The 14,020-nt window shown below is 48.2% G+C and overlaps 1 protein-coding gene across 3 annotated transcripts in view; it reads left to right on the top strand.

The window, feature by feature from the left end:
* Positions 1-14,020, top strand: part of FBXO16 (F-box protein 16) — a 61,235-nt gene that overhangs the window by 25,019 nt on the left and 22,196 nt on the right. For 2 of the 3 annotated variants that reach the window (XM_090025128.1, XM_090025216.1), the window contains 2 exons: positions 3,197-3,232; positions 12,706-12,912. In XM_090025128.1, the coding sequence (XP_089881254.1) occupies positions 3,197-3,232; positions 12,706-12,912 (243 nt within the window). The remainder of the gene's footprint in view (positions 1-3,196; positions 3,233-12,705; positions 12,913-14,020) is intronic. The other variant, XM_090025305.1, reaches the window with a different exon arrangement.

Raw genomic sequence — 14,020 nt, 5'->3', positions numbered from 1 at the left:
CAGGCACCTTGTGTGATCTCCTGGCTAGAATAGAAGCCAAAATGCAAAATGCAGGTCTGTGAAAATGCAATAAGTTTCAAAGGGAATGGGAGACAATGGGTGTGAAAAGGTACTTGTGGGGGGCGGAGAGAAGGGGAAGAAGATGATAAAATGTAGCTGGTAAAATGCAGACAGGTTACCTGGGGTTATCAGATGGCAGGCAGGTTATAATGTGCCATAAATCCAATGTCTATATTTAGTCCATGATTTTTTGTATCCAGTAGATTGATGAAGTAAAGTTCATAGGCTCATCTGTGACAGGCGTTTTGTAAATTCCCTTTGAGGATTAGTACTGAGAGATTGGAGAGAGCGTGGTTATCTTGTGAGAAGAGTGCACCCAAAGGTAATTGGGTATTCCTGTCTTTGATAGACTTTTTGGTGTGCGTTCATTCTGGTGCACGATTTGGTTTCTCCTACACATTTTTCATCAGGGCATTTGGTGCACTGGATTAAATATATCACATTTCTGGAGATGCAGCTGTACGATCCAGGAAAGCTGACAGCTCTGTTGTGGAGTATAGTAATAGTGGGAATGGTGGAGACATGTTGGCAGGTTTAACGTTTCTTGTCATGTCACTGTCTGGATCCATTTGGTGTGCTTTGGGCCATAGGAAGTTTGCTTCTGGTGATGAGGTTGGTGAGGTACAGTGCTCGTTTAAAGGCTAAGATGCGTGTTTCTGGAAAGATCTCTGTAAGAGTTGGCTCTTCTAGTATGAGTTGTAACTGTCTGATGCTTTTTATATATAGGTTCCAGGGAAGGATGGTATGTCATAACTAATACTGTGTGATTCATGGGGATTTTCTTTTTGCCCTGCAGCTATTCTTCACATGGTGTCCAGGTGGCTCTTTCAAAAGTGCGATCTGTCTCTTTGGAGGAGTGTCCTTGTTTGCGGGAAAGCCCTTTTGAGATTTGCGAGGAGACAATCATAGGTGTTCTTCTCAGTGCCAGTCGGTGGTATCAGAGGACTTGGCTCTAAATTACAGCTTTCTTGGTGTGTTTAGGGTGATTGATGGTTCTGTGTAGATATGTATGTTGGTCTGTGGGTTTCTTATATATGGTGGCTTGTATTTTACCATTCTGGATATTGATCATGGTGTCTAAAAAGGAAATGTTGGTGCTGGAACAGATAGTCCCGCAGAAGCACAGGGGAGTCCCCAGTGCGCTCAGCAGCAGAACTGGAAGTGGACCAGAAGCATTTCCGGTCCACTTCTGGGTCTGCTGGAGAGCGCACTGGAGGGCCCCACCATCACCCCCCTCCCCCGGCTCAGTGACTGGTGCCTCCTGGGTCTGGGGGGGGCACCCAGGGTCCCCCCACATCTGATTGCTGAGCCAGGGGGGTGCAGTGGGGCCCCCCAGCACAGTCCCTGGTGGACCTGGAAGTGGACTGGAAGTACTTCCGGTCCACTTCTGGGTTCGCTGCTGAGAACATGCGCTCCTGTGAGATGCTCCATCGGCCCCACCATCACAGCTTTCACGAGCCGCGCTGGTACCTCGAGGTATGTAGAAAAAACGTTTCTACATGTCTATGTCCAAATTGCCGATTCTTCAGATCAGCATCGAATCTTCAGATTCAGACTTGGCTGAATCAAATCGGGGCCGGTGATCCGAATCAACGAATTGAATCACTGTCCCTGATTCAGGCCGAATCTGAATCCAAACCGAATAGGGCCTGCTTTGCACACCCCTACTAGTCATGCTACCAGTTGTGTTTTTTATCGTATCAGCACTTTGGGGGGGGCAGCAAAGAGAGGAAGGAGCTCCTGGACATGAGGAACAGTTTGGAAGAAGATCCAAAGCAGAGAGAAGAGAGGTGGTGGCTTGGAGGGTGGCTAATGGTTGAGACGACAACAGGGGACTGCTATGGTAGGAAATCAGAGTCAAGGTAAGGCAGAGGCCATTTAGCAGAGGCCAAAAAACTCTGACTTGGAGGGGAGGAGACAGGAAGGCAGCGGATGAGCCTGCCTTTTTTGCAATCGCATTATGAATTCAATAATTCTTTGTTTCCAAAGGACTGCAGAGAGCCAGACTGCCTGGCAGAGCTGGCTCAGGTGCATGCGTAAGAACTCAGAAAGCAAACACTGGATCTTTCTTTGATCAAAGACCATGAATACTGTTTACAGCTATGTAAATACCACTCTGTTCCACTTAAATTCCCTGAACCAAAACTTCAATCTTGGTCTATTTATCACTGTCTTGTGGCAAATCTTTACAAAGTTCAGCCAATGCAAAGCTTTCCGGAGGGTCTGTTTTTTTGCCAACTGTCTCACGTGCAAATAAAACAAATAAGAAATGTAAACAGGCGAATGGAAGGAAAGTAATTTTTCATGCCTGGTGAGAGAGACTCCTGCTGGGAGACATGAAGTTAATGCTGGCATTTGAGCTGGACTAGAGACCAACGCTGGTGTTATCTTTCTCTGCAGGAGCTGTCTTAGCTAGCTGCCAAAACAATAAAATATGACGTTTCTAAGGATTAATAATATTTTCCTAGTTGTGGTTAGTAACTGTTTTAATTTGTGGTTATGGTTAGATCTCATAAATGTCTCTTCTTTGCTCCTTCTAAAGAGAAAAGAGCTACAGCCTTTTTCTCTTCCCAGGCCATGGCTCAGAGAGGTTCTGCTAGCTTCAGTCCACATCACAAAACCTCCACTACCTTTAGGCACTAACCATCCCTTTGTGTCTCGGCAAAGAGGCCAGCAGTGCATGAACTCTTCTTTCACTTCTATCCTGACCCTTCAGACTGAGGATGAAGGACCTTGAGGGGAGAGAGAGAGAGAGGAGGAAGTGAGGAAATCTGTGTTGCTCCTGCCTGTCCTGCAGTTATCCCGTGGACAAGGAGGTCTTCATTGTTCCCGGTTGTCTGCCTGGGGCTTCTCAAGGGCACTCCACTCACTAAAAAAGCAAGGCCTAAATAAAGGGTGGAGTTGCCAAGTGGACCCCTAACCACCTTGATCAGTATGAATTGCATAGATGAACCAATGTGGATTTCTCCTGACTTCCTCAGGATCCAGATGGATCCCACCTGTAGGAATCAGACTGCAGAACTTGCAGAGCAAGCAGGTTGTTTTTCAAGCTGATTTTTTTTTTTTAGCCTGGGATAGGCTGAATCACCTCTGTGTGTTCAACCTCACTTATTTTGGTTTTTCTCTCCCCTTATAGGTATTTGAAGAACGAAAAGCCCTGCTTGGAAAATGGGTAACCTTTTCTCTTTAAATAAAAGTTAGTTTCAGAACTAATCGAGGGACGAGTGGGATGGGAATTTTAAATACCTTTCCTGTTTCACCTGAAGAGACTAGTTTTCTGGATGGAAGGGTGAGAAACAGAAGGGCTGGACTATTGAACCTCTGATGGGAACATAAAGGGACAATTTTTTTCCTGGCATAGTTCCAAAGAAATCATGAGCTTGAGTAACCTGGTCTGCTTTTTAAAAGTAAAAATGGGGTTGGAAGCCCAAAGAAAAGTCTGTAGAAAAAGTGTTGAGAAGGTATCTGGCAGACAAGTTGCCAACACCCCCTAGCAACTTAGACAGATATCAGGAAATCTGATATATTTTATTAGATGCATTCAGTATTTATATCCTGCAATTGTATGCCTACTATATATACTGATATGCTGGAAATAAATTATACCGATGATCTATTTAACGTCTTTAGGAACATGGGTATAGAAGGGACATCCCAGGTGACTGAGTTCAGATCCCTGCTATTTCACATACCTCTTAATAAACTTAATGAGTTACATCTTAAAAGTAATTAGCTTTTACCTCCACTGTTCCTACTGGGGACTATCCCAGAACCTCACTGCCCATGGTCAGGAACCTTCTTTTAATTTCCAGCCAAAATTTATTCAAAGCGAGTTGATACTCATTTATTCTTGTTCAACACTGTCCTTTAGTTGAAGTGATTTCCCCTCGCCCCCAGGTGCGTAACACCCCCTAGCAACTTAGCTACCTCACATTGGCAGCACGCAGTCCTCTGCTGCCCAGGGGTATACTCAGGCCGTGCTTTTCCTCATTCATTTCCAACCGGTTAGCTCCCAGCTTATAGCAGAAGTTCTTATTGTTACCCTTGTACTTGGCACTGTTCAGTGTCATCCCATTTCTGTTACTCAGGTCCTCATGTTGATTCAGTTCTTTCTCTTATGATATTCTGGTCCTCCTTTGCACTTAACTTTGTGTTGCAATTTTCATCACCGCGATCCCGCTCTGTGCCAAGGTTATCGATGAAAATATGAAACAGTATCAGTCCCAAACATATCTTTGAGGAATTCCACTAATGACCTCTCTCCCTCCCTATTTACCCAGGTCCTTCCCTGCCTTACAATGCCTTTACTAGTCTCTATCTTCTTTGGTACCTTCCATAATTTCCACCATAGTGCCATTTAACAGGCTTTACTGAATTACAGATAGATGAGATACCTCCCTTCTTCTGCCTGGAAGACAAAGAGAAGTTTTCCTTAACCACCTGGCTTTATGTTTGGCAAAGGTGGAGGCATTTCCTACTCTTCTATTCAACTTAGGCTGTGGTGTAGAGCGAGGGTGACCATATGTTGCAGTCTGGCTGGAGCAGTCCCGGATTTCATAGGCCATCCTCACATCCCAACTGGTTGGTGAGAATTGAAGTAAACTTTTGGTGCCACCATGCTCACATGTGCCCAGCTCAGATCCTCCTCAGCAGGCTGGAGGCAGTGGGGTGGGGTGGGACCAGCACTGCTGCGGCTGCCTGGGGAGGGATTGGCCAGGGCAGGCCGAAGGGGCTGGGGGCTGACCACCTGCATGGAGCAACCCAGGATGGTGGAGCGGTGCAGGGTGGGACAGCACTGAGGCCTGCAGCCCAGCTCCATCCTCTGTGTGCAGAGACTAGATGTGGCTGTGAGCAATTGCTGCGTGGTGCTTTGTGGGCGCCGCCAGCATGCACTGTGGGGCACACAGCACCTCTCCCTGCTGCCAGCAGCCTCACACCCTGCTGCTGAAGCCACTACTGAGGACCAGGCTGCACAAGACAGCCCTGAGCAGCTGCCAGAGGGTAGTGGGGAGGCTCTGTGTGGTCACACAGCACAGGTTGGTGGAGCCCGGGGGCACCATTCAGGGGCTGCTCACCGCAGGGCTCAGCTTCTGCGCATGGGGGTTGAAGCTCAGCCATGGGCCTCTGCACTGCCCTGTCCCACTGCTCCACCATCAGGCTCCTGGGAGCCACAGGGTCGGGGCTGTGTGTGCATGCGCGTGTGTGTCTGTACCAGGAAGGGGGTGTGGAGGCATGGTGTGCAGATGTGTGTGTGTCCATGTGTGTATATGTGCATGTGTGTACCTCCTCGCCCCAGATTTCCTTGCGTTGTCCTGGATTTCCCTAAAATTATTACAATCACCCTACGTAGAAAGGAACACACAATTCATGGAGCCGGGTAGAGGGTGAGCACAAGAGGATTTGACTCCATAGCCCAGGAATGAGCTCACCAGGACTCCTGGGTTCGCAGTGGGGGATGCCTGGTTTGTGAATCCAGAGGAGCTTGGTCAGGAAATAGATGCCAAGAGGCTCAGCAGTGGATCTAGGCATGCCTACAAGGCATGTAAGGCACCTCACTGATGAAAAGGTGGGTGCCCATGGCCTTTCAGGTGCCTAAATGGCTAGTTAGGGATTTTAGGTATCTCTCCCTAATACCACCTGACTTATACCTCAGGTTCCTACGCACTGGCTCTAAGTGATAAAACCAGGCTCATACAGGAAGTCGGTGGCAGAGGAACGCATTGAACCCACAGGCACAAATCCCAGATTTGCAGCCTAGCTACTGACCTGCCCTTCTCCTCAGGGCCAGACTCAGTGAGTAGAAGCGTTCGGGGAGAACGCCTGTAACATGCCTCATCTGAAGAGAGAAAGGAGAAAGATGTGAGATGGGAGCTTACGTCAGCCTGAGTGAGATAAGCAGCATGTGCCAGCCAAGCCCCACTGCAAGGGGCATGGCTAAGCACCATCAGGCACTTTGAAAATGCAGCTAGGCAAATAGGTGTCAGGTACATGGCCACATGCAATCCTCAGATTAAATAGAAACACACCAATGATGAAGATGCTTCTCTCCACTGTTGTGATACCTTGTGTCTGTCCAACAAGCCCATCTATTTAGTGCTGTGAATTGTACAAGTTGGAAGGGTCACAAGTGTTGACATCTTTTGCGAATGAGCTGGTCTGTCACAGGTGAACAACTTGTGTCTCAGCTCATTGCAGCCATTCACTAGTACAGGAGACAGGCCCTGCACAGCTGCTGGACTCTGTGGGTACTGACAGCAAAGAATGTGCTACAAGGTGAGAAGATAAGCAGGAGCCGCAAGTGGCTGCTAGTGAGGTACTAGGAACATGTACATTAACCTGTCTTAATAAGCATTTAATAACGAGCACAGTTTTTTTAGGGCATTTATACACATACTTTTTTGTCTCGTGATGCACCAGAGATCCGCCACTTTAGAACAGACTTGACTGAGTCTGCTCGGCACACGAGCTGATGTGAACTGCACTGCACCACATGCAGTTGTGTAAGTAGCAAAATGTGTGTCAGTGCTCAGAAAATGGTGGCAGTAGACTTTTGAACAAAAGCACCTTCTATGTGTTTTAGTTCAAAAGCATGCCACCACCGTTTTCTCAGGGCTGATGCACATTTCACCACTTATACAACTGCAAGCATCACAGAGCCAGATGCTTGCATGTAAAAATGTCCTTAGTGATGCTTTAATGCATATTAAAATAGACTAGACACTGTCTCTCACCCCATTCTCTTTAAGAAATTAGGTGACTGTGGCATTGATGCCTACACAGTCAGATGGGTCGCAAACTGGCCGCAGGGCCGCACCCGGAGAGTGGTGGTGGACAGGTCATATTCATCCTGGAGGGATGTGGGCAGTGGGGTCCCCCAGGGCTCGGTCCTTGGGCCCGCACTGTTCAACATCTTCATCAGTGACTTGGACGAGGGAGTGAAAATCACCCTGTTCAAATTCATGCTGGAGGAGAGGGAGAGGATGCAACTAGATCTGGACAGGTTACAGGGGTGGGTGGATGAAAGCAGGATGGGATTCAACACTGACAAGTGCAAGGTGATGCACCTCGGTAGGAAGAACCAGCACCATACCTACAGGCCGGGGAACTCCCTTCTCGGCAGGGCAGAGGCAGAAAAGGATCTTGGAGTCATCATTGACTCCAAGATGAACATGGGCCGGCAGTGTGGGGACGCAGTCAGGAAGGCCAACCGCACCTTGTCCTGCATCCACAGATGCATCTCGAGCAGGGCCAGGGAGGTGATCCTCCCCCTCTATGCGGCACTGGTCAGGCCGCAGCTGGAGTACTGCGTCCAGCTCTGGGCGCTGCACTTCAGGAGGGATGTGGACAACATGGAGAGGGTCCAGAGGAGGCCACCCTCATGGTCGGGGGCAGCAGGGCAGGCCCTACGAGGAGAAGCGACGGGACCTGAACCTGTTCAGCCTCCACAAGAGAAAGCTGAGGGGGATCTAGTGGCCATTTATAAACTGGCCAAAGGGGACCAGCAGGCAATGGGAGAGTCCCTGTTCCCCCGAGCGCTACCAGGAGTAACGAGGAACAATGGCCATAAGTTGATGGAGAGTAGATTCAGACTAGGCATCAGGAGGCGCTACTTCAGAGTCATAGAATCATAGAATCACAGAAGTCGGGTCGGAGGGACCTTGTAGATCTTCATGTCCGACCCCCTGCCTGGGCAGGAGAGAAACTGGGCTCAAATGACTCCAGCCAGGTAGGCATCAAGCCTCTTCTTAAAGCCCCCCAGGGTAGGAGCCAGCACCACTTCCCTTGGGAGTTGGTTCCAGATCCTAGCCGCCCCGACCGTGAAGTCGTTCTTGCGGCTGTCTAATCTGAACCTCCTCTCCAACAACTTGTGGCTGTTATTCCTTGTTATGGAGGGGGGGCATGAGGGGAAACAAGGTCTCTCCCAAACCCTTCTGGTCCCCCCTAGTGAGTTTATAGACAGTCATCACATCCCCCCTCAGCCTTTTCTTGTAAAGGCTGAACAGGTTCAGGTCCCGTCGCCTCTCCTCATAGGGCCTGCCCTGCTGCCCCCCGATCATGCGAGTGGCCTCCTCTGGACCCTCTCCATGCTGTCCACATCCCTCCTGAAGTGCGGCGCCCAGAACTGGACGTAGTACTCCAGCTGCGGCCTGACCAGTGCCGCATAGAGGGGGAGGATCACCTCCCTGGACCTGCTCGAGATGCACCTGTGGATGCACGACAAGGTGCGGTTAGCCCTGCCAGCCAAGACCTCGCATTGTCGGCCCATGTTCATCTTGGAGTCAGTAATGACTCCAAGGTCCCTTTCTGCCTCTGTGCTCTCAAGAAGGGAGTTTCCCATCTTGTAAGTGTGCTGCTGGTTTCTACTGCCCACGTGCAGCACCCTGCACTTGTCAGTGTTGAAACGCATCGTTTTTGCTAGCCCACCCCTGTAACCTATCCAGGTCTTGTTGCAGTCTTTTCCTCCTTACTAGCGTGCTCACCTCACCCCAAATTTTGGTAACATCAGCAAATTTAAACAGGTTGCATTTCACCCCGTCGTCCAAATCGCTGATAAAGAAATTGAACAGCGCAGGCCCAAGGACCGAGCCCTGGGGGGCCCCACTGCCCACTTCCCCCCAGGTCGAATATGACCCATCCAGTCAGGGCAGCTAGGATCTGGAACCAACTTCCAAGGGGTAAGTGGTGCTTGCTCCTACCCTGGGGGTCTTCAAAAGGAGACCAGATAGACAACTTGCTGGGGTTGTTTGACCCCAGTACTCTTTCCTGCCCATGGCAAGGGGTCGGACTTGATGATCTGCTCTGGTCCCTTCCAAGTCTACCTATGAAACTAATTAATGTGCATTAAAGCTCAAGTGTAGATCCACCCACTGGCTATTACTGTAGTTCTGCATGGGACCGCAGGGGAGCAGATACTATCTATCATGCACCTACAATAAGGTTGGAAGGTAATTTGAGTCATCTACTGCAGCCCCCTGCACAGATGGCCGCCTAGGATGGATACAGCTCAACAGGTGGAACTTATACCAGGTGAGTTTGACCCTGGTTCTTTCAGGGTCAATTTTCCACTACCTTGGGTGAAGTTGTCCCAGTGTGTTATCCGTCCACTTCTTCTTTATACTGGTGTGATGCTGGTTACTGTGGTGGAAAAGTGTCACCTGTCCAGGCTCTCAGAGAACAAAGCTAAAATGGTCCCCCTCCCTCCTTCCATTTTCTTTAGCTTCAAGCACATGGAAACAGCAAACTCTGCAGTAGGCAGAGGATATTTTTCATAAAGCCTTAAGGTTGTGTCTAAATTAAGCTGGCAGTAGGCACCACAGGGCAGGGCAATGATAGCATATTCTTGTGAATGCCACCCTGCTCCTCATCTTCACCAGGCTGTGAAATCTGACATCCCCTGCCTCTCCAAAGTGATGTGCCTTTCCATCTACATAGCAATATGAATAGTTCTCCTTAATGGAGCGATTGCTCTGCTTTCCCAAATGAGTCCCAGGGTGCTATTAAAGTCCATATCTTTCAACTCTTGAGGGTATGGTTCTCCACTCTGCAAGCACACTGGCGACTGGTGGAGGATAAGAGCTGGGAGCTAGCTGCATGGTGGGATTCAGTACTGAACATCTCCCTGTACTTTAAGACCACTGTACACTGTTTTGTGGCAGAAAGTAGCCTTAGTGGACCAGAGAATCCAGTTCTAGGTTTACAGGGTGTGTGGTCACTTTGTGTGCATGTGATGATAACACCTATGAGCAAAAGCCTCCATGTCAGTTGTTGGTTTAGTGCTAATGAAGCTGTCTCCTCCTCCTGGTTGGATCAGTGACTCCATCTAGGGAAAGGAGGTCCCTTTCAGCTGAAGCGATCCCTTGCTCCTTGGTGGTAAAGGTCAGGGGTTCATTCACTGCTGGCCCCTGGCAACATGTCCACTGAGGCTGTACATTTACCAGGCAGTGTCCAGTGTGGCTTCATGTCACTGACCTTTGCAGAGCTCAGAGAAAGACACAGAAAAGGGGAAGACTGACATTAGCAGCAGTTACAGAGATGGCTCGGCATCTCGCAAGGAATAACTAGTTAAACTAGTGGGATTAATGTGATCAAATGTAAGGGGAGGCTGCGTAGAGAGGTAGGGCTGTGCTTGGTAATAGTGAAAGAAGGGACGCATTAAATACGCTTAACTGTTTGGCTGCTGGATATAACCCTTGGAAAAGATGCTACCCTCTCCCTGTGTTGCTGAGCGCGTTGCATTGATTTTGATGGACTATACATTTGCAGTGCAAGCCCAGACATCTCTGGGGACACCCATCAGCAAAGTGACTCCAGGGATAATGCAGTTTAGCTCTATTCCAAACACGACGCATGTGAAGGGTTAAGAGCAAATATACTCATCTATTAAAGGATTGTTTCAGTTACTTCAACTGAGCTGCTGGTGAGGAAGACAATAAACTACCCACCTTATGTCTGTTACTTGTGTTGGACCTTTGGGAATTGCCAATTATTGATGGTTTCATCTTCTCAGAGGTGTGTTTTTATAGGGCCAGACCTTGAAGTCTTTCTTCATTTTCCCTCAGTACTCTGGCAGTCTCCTGCTAATGTTAACAGTGACATACAAAAGAGGAAAATCGGTTTGTTCCTTGCCTCGCTTTTTCTTAATGAATAAAAAAGACTTTAACATTTGGAAGGTGCTCCTTGTTTTTGTTTTTACCTAAGGTTACCAAGTTGAGGAATGCCAGGTCTTTCATGGTTTTGCTGGACATGTTTTTCAACTTCTTTGAGATGTGTTTGGGAGTAGGAGTAGATTTATTTAATCGTTAACAAAGAAATCCTTCCTACCAACTGATTTTTTAGGTACTTGAATTAAATAAATGCCATTAATAATCAACCTGAAGAAGAATGTCTTGCATTCAAAAGCTTGTCTAGCTGCACAGTTGGTCCAATAAAAAATATCACCAGGAAAGGCTGGGTAGATGAGAATTGAACTTTTACTGGGGAAAACCAGCAGGAAAAAACTACTAACTGCGATAGGTCCAGGCTTTCTTTAGTCATCACAAAGAAACAAAAAAGGGAATAAATCAGTTTTATTTTCTTAGCGGTACCCTGTGGTATGGCTCCTAGGAAGAGGCCATGGCCCTGGCTACAGAGGAAGGCAAAACCCCCCATAGCCCATTCCAATCTGGTACCTTCAGACTCCATGGGAGTTATCTAAAGCACAAGGATTTTTTCTATAAAGAAGATGCTGTCATTTTCTCTATAAAGAAGATGGGTAAGGGGAGTGCTGAGAGCAGCCTTGCAAGGTTGGATTATGGGGCCTAGTCAATACACTTAGAAGAAATAAATAAGGGAAAACAGCACTCCAAGAGCAACACAGAAGAGCTAGGAGGGTTCACCTCCATTAAATGTAATACAGCTAGCAGGCCTTTGCCTGCAGCTAGGAATGGGGTTGTGGTGATCAATTCAAAAGGAGGCAAGTGGTATTTCAGGTCAAGCTGCTGTCTTGAATTGTTGTATTTCAACAATTCACTGGCTCTGGAGGGGACAGCCACTACTGCCAACTGCAGGCAGAATGCTCTCCCAGGGTGTTTATGCATGCGCTTCGGGGTGGGGTGCTTTAATTACAGAGGCGTCAAGAGCTCCTCCAATTAAAGCACCCAGAGCATCTTGTGTATCAGCATCCCTGCACTTAAAAATGGCAGCGGGGCACTGATACAGGAGACCCTGGAGTCTCCTGGAGCACAGTAATGTTCATGCTCCAGCAGACTCAATTAATTACAGTGCATCAGAGCAGCCTTGCTGCTTGTGTATAGGTGCCCCCAATATTTTTCCTAGTCTTAGCTCTGTTCTCCTAGAGGGTAGTAGTCATACATACATACAGAGCGGAAAGCCCACTGGTAATCCCTGGAGGCTCCTGTTCCCTTCCAGGTTTTACTGCCTGCACACACAAAATGTCTTTTATTGCTGTTGCTGTATCACTCTGTGTGCACATCCCTTGCCCAGAGCTGTTGACATACAGTATAATCATGGCCCCTATATCAAGAAATACAGGATCATTTGACTGTGTAAATACACCCTTCCTCATACAGATGAGACCAGAGTACTTTAATCCTCTTCACGCACATTGTGCTGGAGAGGCTGAGAAGAGGTTGGTTGTAGTTGGTTGGGGATGCAGGTTTAGTTTGTGTTCTGCCACAGATCTGATGTGTGAGTTCCTTTCTTTGGCTCAGTCCCCTTGAAAAATGATGGGGATAATATTTCCCTAGTGCTCAGGGCACTTGTGTGACTAGCCACGCTAAGGCCCACAGGGCACTTGGGCACTCTGGTAATTGGGGCTATATAGTCACCAGGGATGTATAGGAAACATCATTCTCACTCAGGCTGCTGTCCTACAATTACCTGTGTATGAAATGTCTTTACTTCCAGGAGTAGTCCTGTGAAGGTAACACTTCAGACCACTCATGAGAGTAAAGAGCCCATTTCATATCTGTGAAGGTTTTGTGTCATGTGCTGCAGGGTTCTGTAGTTTCTTCTCATTTAGCCTTTCTGTTTGCCTGTGATTTCCATCTGCTTTGCCTGGGAATGGGTCACCAGAAGCAAAAGCTCCCTTTACCTTGCCTAAGGCTTTACCCCTCCCTTTGCACAACCTGAAACTCCTTATTTCAGTTTGACAAGTGGACAGACAATCAGCGGCGGAGGATCCTGGTGGACCTGTTCCAGCGCTGCTCCCTGGCGCAGCAGAAATTCTGTGTGAAGCAGCTGCAGGAGCGGGTGCCTGTCGAGGCCCTGGACTTCACCACTCAGCTGCCCAGAACACTGTCTTTGTATGTCTTCTCTTTCCTGGACCCCCGGAGCCTCTGCCGATGTGCACAGGTAAAAGGCAGCACAAACCTGCAGTGCAGTAAGAGTGACAGTCAAGTGAGGTACAAGAAGAACCATAAGGAAACCCCTGAACTTTACAGTACAGTTGTGCCAGGGCCCTTTGCAACAGTGCAAGAGACTCCATGCAAGTGCCAGCAGGGAGGAAATGATTTGGTGATACTCGTATCATTTAACAACATGTCCATACCACACCTGTCTGCCAAGCCTGGGACATGAGAGATGTGAAAGTGTTGAAACTGCATACGTGCATGTAATGTTACTTTCTGTGGAATCTGCTAATTCCAATGCAGGAATAGTTTTACTTTCCAATAAATTCTGTGCTGGCCAGTCTGACCACTTTCCCACATTTGTGGCTGAAGTCATTTATTTGTGAAGGCCCTGAGACACATAGCATGGGCCACTATCAAGAAACAAGCCCTGTCCTCTCACACCCAATCTGCAAGTGTCCTCTGACTCCATCTCAGACATCCCAAGATCCCAGTTTAAGGCAGTGTTACGTATCATGGCCAAGATCTGCAAAAGTAACTAGTGATTCTTGTCACCACGGCTTTCAGGTGCCTACCATGTTAACAGGCCTGATTATCTGCAGGCCAGGGCCTGGCACTTTCTGAACATCATACCCTTTCAAGGTATCTCAAGTCAGGTTCCTGAAGTCACCAGATACTGTTGAATGTCTTGGCCTAAGGGTGATAGTTAAAAAGGTGCTGTATCAAATACTTTTAAAAAGGATGGATCCCTTGCAATGCCTGTGCTGTGGTGCATGCTGAGCTTGGGGGAACAGAGATGGTCAAGAAAAGGTTTCTGAATAAGGTGACTGGTGCCACGGCTCGTTGTGACTATGTTGTCTATTCATAGTCAGGAAGTTCTAGAAATGCGTGCCTCAGAAAGCAGTGTCTGGGTTTACCCACGTCACCTCTGCAGGGTGTCCATGCCTACCCACTCCCCCAGCATGTTCCAAACCCAGGTGGGGAGGCCATTCCAGGACCAACCCATGGGGTTGCTCTTGAGATTTTGGTCCACAGTGCGTCTGAGAGCAGGTGCTGTGGACAACCCTGGAGCAGCGTCGCTGTTGCATTTCTGGGTATGAGGCATGTGGATG

The sequence above is a fragment of the Crocodylus siamensis genome, chromosome 1 (genome assembly GCF_052110815.1).
Source record: "Crocodylus siamensis isolate JL-2025a chromosome 1, ASM5211081v1, whole genome shotgun sequence".
NCBI classification, from domain to species: Eukaryota; Metazoa; Chordata; order Crocodylia; family Crocodylidae; genus Crocodylus; species Crocodylus siamensis.
Note: the sequence above shows the minus strand (reverse complement) of the source record. Positions and strands in the feature narration are given on the sequence as shown.